At 35.7% G+C, this 16,961-nt stretch overlaps 2 protein-coding genes across 2 annotated transcripts; both read left to right on the top strand.

The window, feature by feature from the left end:
* The first annotated feature begins 858 nt into the window (after positions 1-858).
* Positions 859-6,865, top strand: LOC128180843 (COP9 signalosome complex subunit 6-like). Its single transcript, XM_052849001.1, has 10 exons — positions 859-1,094; positions 3,223-3,354; positions 3,666-3,754; positions 3,931-3,993; positions 4,313-4,360; positions 4,660-4,774; positions 5,155-5,247; positions 5,442-5,542; positions 5,985-6,053; positions 6,534-6,865. The coding sequence occupies exons 1-10, from the start codon at positions 938-940 to the stop codon at positions 6,603-6,605; spliced, it is 939 nt and encodes a 312-aa protein (XP_052704961.1). The 5' UTR covers positions 859-937; the 3' UTR covers positions 6,606-6,865.
* Positions 6,866-13,932: 7,067 nt separating this feature from the next.
* Positions 13,933-16,756, top strand: LOC128181033 (norrin-like). The gene is made up of 2 exons (XM_052849287.1): positions 13,933-14,178; positions 15,814-16,756. Exons 1-2 carry the CDS (start codon positions 14,002-14,004, stop codon positions 16,045-16,047), a joined length of 411 nt encoding a protein of 136 aa, XP_052705247.1. The 5' UTR covers positions 13,933-14,001; the 3' UTR covers positions 16,048-16,756.
* Positions 16,757-16,961: the final 205 nt, after the last annotated feature.

The raw sequence follows: 16,961 nt of genomic DNA, 5'->3' as shown, positions 1-16,961 counted from the left end.
AGCTCCCATACAGATCGTCCGCAGCTACCTATTAGCCTGTCAAAAAGTCTTTAATCATATGTAAAATGACATTCTATAAGTTACATAAGATGTGCAAGTAAACCTTGGGAGTGAAAAGTAGTCTAAATAAATCGATTAAACTAATTTTAATTATTAAAGTTGATACGTAAATATGAGCCATAAAGACAAAAACTTCTATTTTGAATAACAACATTTGTTATTAATTAAACACTGAAATATCATGATTTGCAATTAAAATAGTATCAGGAACAAAATTTAAACTTGATTATAATGTTACATAAGTATTACCTCAATATACATCTGACATAAATGTATAAAAATTTATACGCATACCATCGTCGGAAACCCACGGTCGGTCTCGGGTTTCCGACGATGAGTAGTAAGGGAAGCGAGACTGACCGTGGGTTTCCGACGATGAACGCATACGTATTTGCTCATTTTTTATGGACAATATATCAATTAATATGCTTGAATTAAATTTAGAAAACTATAAAGCAGATAGACGCCAGTACAAGTAACTGAAAAACAGATAAGGGAACCGCGTATGCATGCGCATACGTATGCTTATGGATTCATTGTGTTGAGATCTGCCATTTAGCTGTACAAAAAACCGCCACCAAACCGAGAGAGAGAAAGAGAGAGATTGGATGAATTACGTACACTTGCATGTCAAACCAATATGTGTACTGTGCGTGATAAAGAAGTTGGGGTGATCACAGAAACCCAATCCCCCCCCCCCCAATGAAATATCGACTCTCTCTCTCTCTCTCTCTCTCTCTCTCTCTCTCTCTCTCTCTCTCTCTCTCTCTCCTTTAAAACGATCGGGCTCGGAATGATGAAAATACATAGCACAAGTGGATATACAAATTGTGGGTATTTTACAGAAATTTACAATTGTCATTTCTAGAGAAAAGAAATGGCCGGTAAAATGGAAGTGGACGGTCCTGGTGGGGGTGTGATGGCATCCACATCTTGTCCAGGCAGTGTGTCTGTTTCACTTCATCCCCTGGTCATTATGAACATATCTGAGCACTGGACGCGAGTGAGGGCTCAGGAAGGCAAACCAACCCAAGGTACTTGTAGATCTTCTCAATATGACAGTTATTGTGTTGAAGCAGGGAAGTATATACGTCCCTGGTTAAAGGTTATTTCTAATTTGTGTTATGTTTCTTATTTTAACTCTGAAGTCTGTATATACCTTCATATTCACTGCTATGTTCTTCTCCAGGTATGAACCGGTCGACCAAATCACTCGTTTTTGAAACAATGTCAAAATATGAGCCAAAAAACGGGAGATAAATAGTGTAATAGCAAAGAAGGGATTTAAAAAGCTGTCATTGATTTCATCTTAGGGTGGCAATTTAAATTATATCTGTTTAAATGTTGAAGTATCCATGGCATGATGGGAAGACGGAGAGGGTCGCAACTATTTTTTATCCATAAGCTTCAAGCAAAAATTCCATCTGCTCTGACAGTTTTGAATTTATGATTAAATTAAGATGGCAGCGATGTGTACCTTGTATATTATTTGGTAAAGGGTAACTATATTTTGTGAGAAAAATATATAATTTCAGGTGTCTGTGTAAAAACATTTTACTGGGTGAACACTTGGAACATTAAATCAGTTTAGTAATCATCAGTGTGTTGAGAAATTTATTTAATTTCACCAACCATAGACCCCAATAACTGCGCTCTGCTCTCTTGTACACCCCTGCGAATGTGTTCGGAATGTTTTCTTTATCGTTGCTAAGTATGTAATAAATCCAGAGGTGCTCGAATGAAAGTTCACGAGACTTCACCGAGATTTGTTCAGTTCCTGTGAAATTTCGAGCGGAAGTATAAGTGTTCGGATAATATTCTCAAAATATGCAAGTACTGGTCGATTTTCATATCATATTCTACTTTGAATTATGTTAAAAACATCATCATCTTTTGAGATGTATGTCTTATTTTACCATCTAGCGGTTTTTCAAATTAAAGGATGATATTCGGAACAGAGTTATCGTTCGTATTCAACCACGTGTAGAGTAGTTGATAATATAAACATTGGGTTGCTTAATAAAATCATAGCCATGTTTGATGCTTGTGGTGTGCACTACCATGTTTTAAAAAAAATAATAGGTGAATGTTTTGCAGAAAAACTTAGTGTATCGAGCCATTTCAAGGAACATTCTGCATAAAATGGTACAGTCTGTTTCACTTTTGATGTTATTACTGTGTCAGGCGCGGATCGAAAATTAATTCTTAGGGGGGATCTCTACTATGCATGCTAATTGTCGCAAAAGCAGAAAAAAATCTATTTTTTGTATTGTCACATTTATTTCTAGAACTCTTTTTATCCCTCAATGAATGAAGATAAAGTTTGAAATCAATAAACCTCTAGAATTTATATTTGACTACAAGTACCTAGATTCTCTAAAATAGACTATAAACACGAGGCACGATTTTTACTGCTAAACTGAAAGGGTCAAATAAAACCACGTGGTTAAAAATTTAAATGACAATAACATTCGCAGGGGTGTTGTAGGGCAAATTGATATGCTTTGCCATAGTTTTAGAAGGTAGACAATTTTAACAAGAGCTTGGACTTTGGAAAGTTATTTTCAACAACAATTTGACATAGGCCTGTCTTCTTTATTGTAGGCCATTCAGCCATGGCTCTTTGAAATCAACAAGAATTGCCTGGCTTATGAGCTAAAAATACGCATCTGTGTATATTTCACCAGTGTCATTTTTAACTTGTTTTGATGCAAAAAATTGGTTACTAGTTACATCTTACTGAAAGTCCAATGTTTGGTTAAAATGGTTCTAAATGAGGTAAATGAACAGTTCACTGTTTGCGTTAAATCATATTTTACCAAAAATGTCATTTGCCCTGCAAAAGAGTAGTACCACACCATGAAGAAGTCTTTTACACTCTGAGTTTAATCTGGTCATTAATTCATATTAATTATCATTATCCCAGATTCTCACATGGCTTTTCCTGAAGAAGAGCAGAGATTGTTTTACTGAATTTTTGTCATTTATACCAAAGTTTTGAGAGTTTGAAGTGAGGTTCCCAGGAATCAATGACAGATTGATTGAACCCTTTTCCCCCATTATACTATATACAGTAATATACCCCCTTTAGCTCATTTTGTTTCAAACATGTATTAATGCACATGTAATAGTAACACTTAAGTACTTATACTTTTATTGCAGTTTTGGGAGCAGTGATTGGTAAACAGAAAGGCAGAAAAATTGAGGTGATGAACTCCTTTGAACTGCTGTTTGATCTCATTGAAGGGGAGATAATTGTCAACATGGAGTACTATAATACAAAGGAAGAACAGTGTAAGTTACAAGTTTATTAAATATTAGTAAATCAGTTCATCCAGGGCCATACATTAAAACCAGAAAACATGTACAAGTCAATAATGTTAATATTAATTGAGTAAATATTTAATAGAAATAAGTACACCATATATAAATTTGTACCATTAAGCTACTGAACATCCTTTCATCAGTATTTAAATATCAACAAGTAGAAATAATTGAGTACAGTAGGTCAAATCTACCTACAAGTATATCATATGTGACGCTTATAAAATCTTTAATTAGCAGAGTATGGTATGTTTTGAAAGTGAAAGATCTTTGTTTTGCAGTTAAACAGGTGTTTAGTGACCTGGATTTCCTGGGATGGTACTCTACAGGGGACACGCCCACTTCTTCTGACATAAAAATCCACAAACAGGTGAGAGGTCACTAGAAACAGCAACTATATATAAATTATTACTGTTATAAATGAAGTTATTTGATGTAAAATGCTAGTTATAACTGACATGATCTCTCTCTCTCTCTCTCTCTCTCTCTCTCTCTCTCTCGTAATTCTCTACCTTATGTCTGATTTCTCATTTTCCTAATTTTCAGATCTGTCAAATTAACGAGAGTCCAATTTTTGTGAGATTGAATCCTTTGGCCAGACAATCTGATGTAAGTAGAACTTTCTGTCTATTCAATAAATGATTTTAAAACATAAATTACTCGAAGAACAAATTACAATTACACATTTTACAGTGACTAAACCATTCAGAGTTGAAACGATTTAGGGTCACCTTATTTGGATTTTGACAGGGTTATATGTGTACACCTATCATTTCATCTTTTCGAGTTTTACCCTAACAGTCAGATGTAATAAATGTACCAGCATGGCTCTTGATTACTTTTAACTTTGTCCGGCTGGTTTCAAGTGGCCAAGGAATGTTATATACTTTAAGACAGTTATTTTACTATAGACTTATTTTTTTTACAGCTCCCTGTTACAATTTTTGAGTCGGTGATTGACCTGGTCAACAACGAGGTGAGTCCTCCATTCATTGTATAATGTACACAGGGTTATTTTTGCCCCGTCTTGAATTCTCCTAGACACAGTTTTATTTTAAAAAGAGATAGTTTGAGACAGTGGTATTCGCCCACACCTGTCCTAAGTTTGCCCACTGGCAACGATGGTGAACAGGGTGAACATAAAACCAGGGCAGATTTTTCCCTGTATATAGTAACTCTCCTCAGAAAATGATTTTAATGAAACATCTGGATTGTGGGTACCCTAAATGTGTAATTTTCCATTTATATGTAAATGGAGTCCTTTTTTTTTGTCAGGCCACCATGTTGTTTGTGGAGTTACAGTACACGCTGGCTACAGAGGAAGCCGAGAGGATAGGAGTGGATCACGTGGCACGTATGTCCACCTCGGACGCAGGAGAGGGCTCCTCAGGTAACCTTCATTTCATATACCTTTACAGTCAATGTTTTACAACGGGGGCTTTCAGTAAATTTGGGCCACAAGTATTTCCTGTTTCAAATGCCATGTTTACCAGTAAATGTACCAGTTGTGTATTAAATCAAACACCATAGTAATGAAGAAACAGATTTAAAAATTTCATGAGTGTGACACCATAAGCACTCGTATGGACGACAAACAAAATTATAGAAAAACACAACCAAAGGCACAGATTTTATTCCCCATCTTTGATTAAACTTCATATACTGGGTATTTATAGACCAGACACATAATCATGAAACAGTCTAGATTTCTATAATAACATGGAGATTCTACATTGGTTGGTTATGTTCTGTTATCTTATTTTCTCACAGTTGCTGAGCACTTGATAGCACAGCACAGTTCAATCAAAATGTTACACAGTCGGGTGAAGTTAATTCTTGAGTACATTAAGGCTGTGCAGTCTGGTAAGTAAGAACTATAACTCTATTTTTTAAGCAGCAACCATTGATAAATGATTTTGTTTTATTTGTCTTATCAAAGAAATTTTGTACATTCCACTTTCTTTTTATTCACGTTCTTGTATTTTTAACATTTTTAATTATTTGATGAAACAATGAGATTGACTGAAAGACCTGACAATGTCTGTGACACCTTTCAGGTGAGGTCCCCAAGAACCATGACATTCTGCGCGAGGCGTACAGTCTCTGTTACAGATTACCTGTCCTCAACACACCGAAGTTCAAAGAGGATTTCTATAATGTAAGTCACACATGGATCTCACATGTGGATAAAACAAACTAATGTTTGTTTCTGAGGAGCCCCTCTCCCCAAATAGTTCTGCTATATTGATTAATTTTATTGCTAAATTTAAAAGAAAAATAATTGTCTCTTTATTCTGAATTTAAATGTGGTACATGTTATTGAGGTATTCCCCTTTGGCAGAAAAATTAAAGAATCATATTCATTTTCACAAATATATTCAAATTCCTCAAATTAAAAAAAAAACAAAACATTCATATAAAATAATTAAGAACCTAAATAAGTCTTTTAGATGGGAAACCAATTTTTAAAATAGAAACTCTATTAATCCATTGGTGTATTGAGTCTGCTAGTAAATTGGAGATTAAAACAAGAACAGTAACTCTGTCATTCTTGAAGCCTCTTTTTGATTTAATGATAGACAAACCTGTTTATTTTCTAGCAATGTAATGATGTCTGTCTGATGGCGTACCTGGGGACAATAACCAAGGGATGTAACACAATCAATCAGGTCTGTGCACAAATCTTCTGTAATTAAATTTTTCAAAGGATCACTTTATAACTTATGAAACTGACTCAGTCTCAAAGGATTCTTCTTCAAATTGAGTGACGGCTCTCAGATTTGTATTAAAAAAATGAAGGTGAGAAGGTGATTTTACTTTTATCTTGTATGCTTCATGCAAATACATTTGAAGCATTTTGGCTATTGGCCAAATAGACAAAAATGGTTAAAATGTATTTGCATTAAACATAGAAAATATGTACCGTAGTAAATGTAACAAAAACTTTCTGAAGTGTCTAATATCATTTTTCTTCTTAAAAGAGATGGCTGGAAATGTTTGTTAGTTTAGATTGATGTTTTCAAAATGAGGAAGTATATATGCATTGGGTTTAATTTGTACATACGATATAAGTACCGGTACTTTTTAAATCCATCAGCTCTTACTTATGCATATTTTCTTTTCTCACATACGTATTTCCTCTGTTTCAGTTTGTGAACAAGTTCAACGTGATGTATGACAGACAGGGAATGGGACGGAGAATGAGGGGGCTGTTTTTCTGAGGACTGGATACCAGTTTTTACGCTGAGGAACCAGTTTAATTAAGGGCTTCTGATTGGTGAATTTTGTAACTCATAAAGAGGCTGTGTACAATATACATTGTATGTGAAGTGCTATGGAGAGAAAGAGAGAGAGAAAGTGTGAGTGGGTGTGGCATGTGCCAGTGAGACTTTTATTAAATATATTAACATTACATGTTATTTAATGTTTTTATTAAGTGATAGATGAATTTAGCATTGATATAAATTATATACACCTGTCAGATGGTTGAAGTTTAATTGCACAATAGTTCTACTGATGGGATTTCGTACATTTGAACAATAAAATGCTCTTTTTGGTGATTCATGTGGGATATGAAGGTAGCGACATTGCTGAAAAATACATCACCCACGTTAACCTTGCGTTGGCAACCTATGTAACAAGTTTCATCATCCGTCCTTAGATAGTATATAGCCAATATCTTTTCTACAAGATGTGATAACTTTAACCTTAAACTTGAGTGTTCGTTAATGTTTGATGGAAGTTTTTCTTTTGTCATTTGTTCGTAGAATGAGAACTTTTTGCGATCTTGAAGTCAATTATATTATCGGATACTTATTTTCGTGGATTGCTGATTTTGATTTATTTGGGGGTTTTTTTCAGGGGGGGGGGGGGGGGAAGGAGGGGTCTGACCCTGAGTCCCCCCCAGATCCGGAGGGGGGGTACATGAATGCGAGTACTCACAGACTTGAAGCCAGTACAATTTTAATTACACTTTTTTTGCTTTCCCATCCAAGACCTAAATCTACCAAGTTGACAAATTAGAATACTAGTATAAGCCGATTTAGGGAATCCCCCCGCCAAAACAGGAGTTAAAAAAAAGGAATGATAATTACATAACAGCACCGTACAAGTTGATAAGAGTCCTTGAGTTGCCATTAATCTGGTATCAACCAAAGACTCGTCCGATCCCCAGCCCGTCAAGGGCTCCTGCCTATAATTGAATAAGATAGGCCCGTTTGCGCGTTTACCTGTCAACTGGTTAATGGCGGGTCGTTAGAAATTCATTGGTAGTTCGTTTGTTGAATTATGGACTCGTATTTCAAGCTGTCGACTAGATTTACACAGGAATTAAGAATGCTCTTCACTTCTCAGTAGGAAAATTAAATCGTCAAAAGGTGTTTTTTTCAATGATATTTTCACTTCAAGCCCTCTGCAAATAAACTGTTGGAAATGGAATTTTTAGGGTTGAAAAAAAAGGTTTTCAATAAAGATACGTTTTTTCACCCACTTTATGAACGTGTGTGGTTTCAATGATATACGAACTTCTAAAGAAGTGATACAAAGTCAATTAGATTATAATGACATTGCCAAGATAAATATATACATGTATATGTGCTGAAAAATTCAAAATTGAATAGTCCATCATTCAACTAACTATGCAAATCAGTCTCTCTCTCTCTCTCTCTCTCTCTCTCTCTCTCTCTCTCTCTCTCTCTCTCTCTCTCTCTCTCTCTCTCATAACCAACTATGCTCTGATTGACAAGTTTTATGCCTGTATCCAGACTACACACAAATGTTTCACACTACATGTTCAAGTTGTAAAGTGGTTCCCTTCAAGATTCTCGACTCCTTTCTAACACACCTGATCCTTCTATTCGACACCTGTTCTTAAACCCGGGCATCTGAAAACATAAAAGTTGAAGTGGTCCGCTCGGTGGTAAAGATACTTCAGTCTCCTGACGCGAATCATTACCACCGGCAAAAAACGGATTTATATCTTCTCTACAGCGAAGATAACACAAAAAACGAATAAAAAATTAATATATCCAAGGAAAAAAATCAACGACCCCACGGCGGTTGGGCCGCGGGGTTGGATGTTTGGGGCTCAAGTTTGCGGGTTTAAAGATTTCTCGGAACATTAATAACATCAAGTCATGCATTTTTTGTTTTCATACGCGTCCGATCCGAATCGTTAAAGTTTTTTGTTGCCATGAAAGTGTGAAATAGTGAAATTCAAGTAATATTCGAGATGTGTAATTTTTGTTTAAAATTAAGTCCAAGTATGCAAAGATTATCTCGTTAACCGAAGTTTATCTATCTCCCGAGGTGCAGAGGTATATCTTCTGTCTGTAGGAATTAAAGAATCAAAGTATAATTTTACTTCAAAACGTTCATTTCTCCATATGAAACTCGTGGTTTAGGAAAAACAAACTTATATAAATACTGATTCACGTCATGGGAGAATTTTTCATTTACAATTACCAACATCATATCGTTTTTAACAAAGAATTGTATCGCCGTGTGATTAGCATGTGTATATACACTAGGCAAAATTGCTAATGCACCACCTACTACTTCTTTGATTGTTTTAGATCTGAACGCAACAAAGATTGATTAGTATATTATTTTAACAGTTTATAATAATACAGAAAATGAAACATCATTTGTTGTAATCTTATTGACAAGGTTGCTTTGAGTACTGTTTATGAAACATTGGTACCCCCATTATGTGATTCACATATCAATATCAGGTGTGGGCTCCATTTGCTCGTATAAATGGGATCTGTCTGTCTTTTCGCCTAGTATTTACGCGACGCTTTGGAATTCTTGCTCGGTCCCTCACACTTCCGGTTTGCGCAAATTTCCGGTACAACCTTGCAATTGACATGTGGTGCCTTTTAATCACTTTGGCTACCTTAAACGACATTTTTTTTTAATTTGATAAGCATGCTGTGTCATGTTTTGGCAAATATCACCGGTAATTGTACAATTATTAACATTTTTTCTAACCTCACTAAAGGAGCATTCTGCGGAGACCATACCAATTGTCCTGCCACGCTCTTCTGCGATCAAACGCGCCATACCCCGTCGGGTTTTTCGTGAGGTTTTAGTAATGCATGCATCAATAATAAGATCACAAAAAAGAAAGTAAAGATTTATCTTTCCAAAAGAAGTGTGAGCACGATTTGAGCATTTTTAAAGAAGAGTCACGCTTCGGTTAACATTGCATCCATTTATCCGTTTTGACATTTAAATGTCTTACTTATAATTTAGGTGACTTATTTAAACATTAAATATATCTTTAAAAAATTCTAGGATGTAAATATTATTTTATTTCAAATGGTGCGTTAGCAATTTTGTCCAGTGTATATACCCACCTGATAATTCGCGTCATCAATGTCGGGTTTGGCGCCTTCTATATTCTTACCGTGTGAACTCATTAGGCCTACTGAGTCCTTAATCAGTAAAGACCCCCTTTGTCCAGTCCTATTCTACAAACTTCCAAATCATTACTATTTCAGAACGTTTTTACATGAATTAATGCGCTTCAAGGCAGTAAAGTCATCTAAAATGCTCAACTTTGCACCGTCAAATATTTGGTATATATTTTGATTTCTATCAGTCGCAAATCTCTTGAACTTGTCAGTTCATCGCTCGCATCTCTAATATTTGTACACATTATCATCTTCATCTTTATTATCATCATCGCCATCGTAACCATGACCTGTTAGTTCATCAAATTTTCACAGTTTTCAAAAAATTAATAAAATGTTATGGCAAAATGTCTTTTCTACAAATTCGAAGGTCCACAGTGTATGCATATATCCTACAAAAAATCAAAATTCAGTCTACATGGATCATTACAAATTATGTCGGACTCAAAACGCCAGGAGAGATTAACTCTAGCTTTTTTCATCGCAATCTTATTATTATCCATTGATGCTTTGTTATGAGTAGTCTCGATATATATAACCCTTTATATTTCTGATTACGTAGTCACGTATATAGTAGATATGGGCATCTCTTTGATAAGTGGCTGATTGGGTAATTAATTACTGTTTCAGGCAGTAGTTGCGATCGTTCAATCATGTTACGTAATTGTATGATTTAAGAAATGAATGTGATCATTTTTCTTTAATCGACGTATCAAAGGAAAAATGATCAAAAACCTTCATTATTAATAACAGATATCATCACAAAGTTGATGTTTAAAAGTAACGGTTTGATATTGAATTTAGGGTCCTTGGAATAAGGGGGGGGGGGGGGGCGGGTTCTGTCCCACCGTCATTTGGTTTGCATGTAAAGCCAAATAATTTTAAGAATTTTAAGAAAATTAATTAATGGCCATTTTAACCCCTCACCCCAAAAATGGCTTCTCTAGGCAGTCGTGTAACTTAATTTATATTAGGACAAAATTGATCTGGTTTCTGACGGTGTTCAAACGGTATAGCTGACATGTATATATTCAAAGTGCATGAAAAAAGATTTCAACAAGGAAGTGCGAATTGAAGAGTTTTTGAAATAAATGAAAAGGGGGAGGGGTCTATGACAACTCATCGAAAGACACTCGTCGAAAAAAAAAAATCTGTTGACTTTCGGTGAGTTGACGCATTCGATAACTTGACGCACTCGATGAGTTGATGCATTCGATGAGTTGACTCATTCGATGAATTATCTTTCGACTAGGCGTCCGGTACCGGAAAAACGTTACTTCTTTTTTCTTCTTCAAAGGAACGTTCGCTTATCGCAGACTACTTAAATTTTTAAACATCCGCTATCAAAATGAAGCCCAACGAATTTGCTTTTACCTATATAAAATAATGTAAGTATCATTTTTAACAAATATCATCTTATTAAATCAATCATTTTTGGTCAGGTTTTGGCGTATGTAATTTGAAAATACCATGTCCGAGGCATGTTATGTCAGCATTAACTTTGACAAGTCGTTAGTTCAGGCCCATACTTAGCCTAAACTGGTACAATGTATACCCAATTTCATATGGATGGAGTAAGACAACAAATAATAATCACAGTATATGTAAACCAAGTGCTATGTTCATCCAACAGCATCTATTTGCAGCAGGATTTGAACCAGAGTTCTCTCGGTGAATGGCCGAACGCCTATGACTAAGCAAACTATACACATTTTACTACGATTTGTAGACAGGTTCAACAACTTACATGTATACATATTAATATTTTATATATTAGGAATATCATATCTTGTTGGCAACTGTACGATGCGTTCAATAATGTATAAAGCTGCAGTACCCTGTGAAAAAAATTACTGATAAACATTTTAATTTTTCTTAAAAATACCCACCCACCTCATGCGCATATCTTTTATATCAAATCCAAATTCCTTTAAGGACATAGATCCTCCAGATTGTAATGTCACTTTAAATTCTTTTGCAAACCAGCTGCAGTCGAGAAATATAAAATTCAATAAAAGTTTATTTTCTTTAAACTTTCTTAATAGAAAGTCTGAAAGTGCTAGTCCCACTCAAACCAAATCCACCTCCATAACTAACAACAATCATTATGATATCACTTTCACCAAATTCAATTAATAGCATTAAAAAAATATAGTACATTTTGGGTTTTTTAACACACTCTTATACCCCAACTATACCCCTAATTTTTCTAACCTCAATTTGATTCCAGCGAGGTCATGCAGGTAATGTGCCTAATTATGTAGACTACCTACTTTACACGTTTCGAATTATAAGTATATACCCGTTCTGATTTTTTGTTGAGGAGGGAGAAAGGTTGGTACAATTGACCATTCCTTAATGAAAGCTCTCTTCCCCCCCCCCCCCCCCCCTACTGCGTTCAATATACCCTAATTCCGACTTCTTATAAACGTGCCAATTTGATGCATGCGCGGATCGAGAAATTTTTTTCCAGAAGGGGGGGGGGGGGGGGCGAAGGATAATTAATTGATTAATTGTGTTTGCCAGTGGGGAGGGGGAGGGGGGTCCGAGGCATATTTGCGATAAATTTACTATGTAATTTTAATAAATATTAATTTTCCGGGGGGGGGGGGGCTTAGGTCGGGACCCCTCCGACCCTCCCTCCGGATCCGCGCATGTGATGTATTCCTCCTGCATTTGATATCAGCCTTCCCGGAAATTCTAAAATATGCCGGGCCTACTTTAAGCATCTAGAAATTTTCCCCACTTGAGGGTCTCTTTGGTTAATTTACTAGCTTTCAAGAGAGTCCCCTAACCGACCCCCCTCCCCCCTCTGCTCATGTTAAATCCCCCTCATTCAGTTTATGCACCTTTACATTTCCCATCGGCACCGCCTTGGTCTTCACCCACTGCCATTGTCGTACGGTAACCCCGAATGATAACCCTCACTTACGGGGAAAGCATAAAGAGCTAAACACGGCCATCAAAACTCTGATAATTCTACCTGATTAATTGACACCTACATCCGAAAGTTATTCCTTCGTGAATGCGTGATTTTTTCATAGCGCCTCAGTATCTGGCGCAACGCACTATATTCTACCTAAACAACCATTAATTCGAGATGAGATAGATATACCTTAACAAAAATTGGAAATGCGGAATCTATAGGAGATGCCGTGAGAGAAAGGAGACAACAAAAAAAAAGAGAAGATTTTGGATAAAGATAGAGAGAAGTGAGATATTTGATGGTGAAAAAGATAAATTCATACTTGTTCAATCCGAAGGATGAAATTTTGGAAGAGATTGCATCAAGAATGAAGTGGTTAAAACGCAGTAAAGCGTCAAGTAGCTAGAGGAAATCTTTCTTCTTTTTTTCTTGAAGGAACTGGCTGTTATTAGTTCCCAGATTTTAAATGAGTAAAGGGATGTCAAGTAAAAGAAATGGCTAGAATGCAAAAAGGGAATTTCAAAACGACTGGAATTTTTCCGACAGAAAATGGAACAAAACCCAAAGTGCGCAATTGGATTTAAAGCCTTAGAGTGATTTTTGTTATGTGTAGTCTAATTTCTAAACTAATATTATTGTTTCCTTCTCAATCAAGAAACGGAACAGAAATAGAACTATTTCAGACTTTCTCTTTTTTTATTCTCTCTTCAACACAATCCTATACCCGAAGAACTTGACCCGAACACCTTTGAAGAAATTTGGACTAGAATATCAGAAATGAGCCCGTCAGTTGCTACTAATCCATTCTCGGGTACGAAGAGACTGTGTTTGGGAGAGAATTCCATTGTTTAGAGAAATGAAACTTATCGCGAGTGGGACCAGTGGTGTTCCAGTGAATGACATCTGAAAACCTTTCGAGCGCGTTCAGTGCAAGTTTGTAAAATTTATCTACGAAACGGGATTAACAGGTTTAGCGCGTTGACGGTCGTTGATTAATCAATCAATTTTGTTTAGATGCTGCATTGACAGTTGACGTGAAGGATGTATAACAACCAAAGATAAACGCCATTTTGGTTTCTGCTGTTTTTTGGTTGTCGTAGCATTATTCCTTTTTTTACACAGACTTTTTTTTCTGAAAAAAAAAATTCATAGATAACACTTGTTTGTGAGCATTTCAAACAGTGCAAGACATGCATATAAGTAAAATGTAAATATAGAGGGCTTTTTTTACTGGTTTTTTCAATGTCCTTCAACCAATCCTGCAGATGACTTAATATGATAAAAAGTCCGCTTGGTTGGAGAGCCTGTTGCGCGTGGACTAGCTGTGTTGCGCTTGTGTTGCTATTGCTCTGTGGTGCTCAAATGGTGGACTCTAAGCGGAGAGAGAATAGGTGTATGAAACACTACTTCGTCCATACAATCGAACACCCGACAAAGAACTGTGAGAAGAAGGTAAGAAACAAAACAATGCCATGTAGCATGTGGTAGTCATCTGGATGAAAATGTTTTCTTGTTTGTTTGTTTGTTGTTGGTTTTTTTTGGTGTTGTTTCTTCTTCTTTTTTTTGGGGGGGGGGGGGGGGCTTTATTTTTTTTAAGGAAAATGGGTGGGGAAGGTGTTAGACGTTTTCTTTTTTTTCAGAAAAGATGTGTTTAGCGTAAAGCCTTTGCACTTTTCTTTTTGGTTGTGGTAAAATACATCAATGTGTACGTGTTTAGTTATACGCTCATGTAGATAAGAACTTTTTAGAAAATACATAAATATTAAAATGAAAACACCAAATATTTGTACAGGTGCATGGGAAGTGCATGGATTTTTATATAGCAAATCATTTCTGTCAGCTGCGTCCTTTTTCTTATATTGATTTATAAGAATCAAACTTTTTTCAGACTTATAAAAAAATCATATTCGAAAGCCAATATAGATAAAATTAATTAAAAGATACGAAGCACTCACCAACCCCACCTCAACCAAAGAATATTTTTTTTTAGTGTCGTCGGGATAATAATCTGAATTGTATTTATACATAACCCTTTCTGTAAGGTGCCTTGCTGGTTTTAAAACCCTTCGTAAGCTAAGCCCCGTTGCTGTAGCAACTTCACAGCATCTCTTCGGTACTCCTTTTGATCTACCGCTATATATACATTCAATGGCGCTCCGTATCATCATTCAATACGCCCGTGTTATAGAGACTGTGAAATGTCGTGTCTTCTGTGGCCAAACAACCATGTTTTGGCGGGCCCTTAAACAAACTATAACCACGTTGTTCGTGATGTAGCAAAGTAAATATTTTTAGACAAATGATTAAATTTTGGCCAAGTGGAATTACATCGTTATGTGGTTTTTATAAGTGCAGGCTACGGGTGATGCTAGCATTAAATTAAAAAAAAAGAATTTAAAGGTTCTTGTCTGATTCCATTGGTGGTAGTGGGGGGGGGGATGAGAGGAGGATGCAGTCATTTTTATGGGCAGTGGCGAGTGGGAAACTTAATTGCTTTTAAAAGCAGACTGCGATTTAGAAGCTTGGTGCTAATTTGAAGTTTTGCAAAATAGTTGACGCATCTCATAAATGGGGTTCATTGTGAATATATATTTCATACTTAATAATATATTGTTTGAATGGCAGTCTTAGAGTTACACTTATATCTATTGATTAAGATTCTGCAGAATGTTGTTTGTTAACTATTAAACAAAGTTTATTGATTGAGAAATTCACGAACCAAATTGTTTTCATTAAAAAGTCCATCAAAATATACATATACACACAAAAGTGGACCATGCATTGTCCAACCAATCCTTTTCCTAAAAAGACACGAACATATATGTACATTAAATACCAATAAATTACTTAGAAGTGTTGGATTGATTTAGAATAATTTTCTTTCAGTTTACAGCATCTTCCCAAGTCAAGACCAAGGGTTTGTGTTCAGTAGCGGAGCGGATTAGAAACTCTTGACTTGGAAAGATGAGATTCCTGTATCATAGGCCCATTTTTATTTTTACAGCTCCATATATTATTTGATACACAAGTACTAAAAAGCACTTGGGACATAAAGTTTTAATATAATATTTTTTGTTTCTCGTCTAGCACATTCTCCTGGCTCGGTGTAAGGGATTCTGCTCCAAGTCCAAGACAGAGCCGCGGGTCACTTTCAGCCCCGTACTGTACCGACCCTTCAACTACCACTGTAAGTGTTGCCGGGACTCACTGTCCATCATGAAGGCCGTCAGTTTGAACTGTGAGGGGGACAAGCCGGTGTTCGCCACCTACCGGTATATTCTCAAATGCAAATGCAGGAACTGTAATTTTCGAAGGTGGTAATTTTGTTTTTAACATTTGAATTATTATGAAATGTGTTGTGACTTTCCCTCCTTGTGCGCTTAGAATGTATATTATATAATGTGCTGGGGAAAAAATGGGTAGACTATATATCGAGTGCGCATATACAACGTTCTATGACGTCAGAAAATGACATTCCAGTGCATTGTGATGTCATAATAAGACAAGTGCGAGAATGGATCTATAATTATGTTCTTTTGGAATTTGGAACATTTATAATTGTGAGCGAGAACGTAAGAAAAATTATTGTGCAATCTCATTCAAGGAAACGCTAGTTACTGAATGACGAAAAGACTTAGTTCTACTATTCACAATGACAGCTGTTCAGCTGTTCATGTAGCATTCATCTATGAACAAAAAATAATATAGTACTTCTTTATGCATATTTATACACCAGATACATCACTGTGTGGTGCTTTTTTTTACTTTGTCAATATTTAACTGGTTATTGATTAAAACAAAACAATTTTACTCTTGATGCATTTCTTTCTTATATTAATTAAATGATTCATCGAATTCAAGTTCACATTTGAATTGAAAAAGTAGCTACATTCGTTAAAATAATCATTTAGATCAACATATTTAAAGAATGCATACTGTGTGATTCCATGTACCGCTAACTAAAATTATCGAATGCGATGTATAGTATGATCTTATGTAAACTGGTGAAAAAAAATCGGTTTATAAAAGTGCGTTACACTAATCTAATTGTGTGTTTTTTATAGTCTGATATATATTAGATACTCTTCACGGGTCAACTTATATCGACATTAATATATTAACACGTGATGATGAAGATGGTGAAGAAGAAGATGATGATGATGATGATGATGATGAGACAACAAATATCCAAGCTTTTTAGAGAAAAGATATATCTGCATAAAAACATCGCTTAA

The sequence above is a fragment of the Crassostrea angulata genome, chromosome 4 (genome assembly GCF_025612915.1).
Source record: "Crassostrea angulata isolate pt1a10 chromosome 4, ASM2561291v2, whole genome shotgun sequence".
Lineage (NCBI taxonomy): Eukaryota > Metazoa > Mollusca > Bivalvia > Ostreida > Ostreidae > Magallana > Magallana angulata.
Note: the sequence above shows the minus strand (reverse complement) of the source record. Positions and strands in the feature narration are given on the sequence as shown.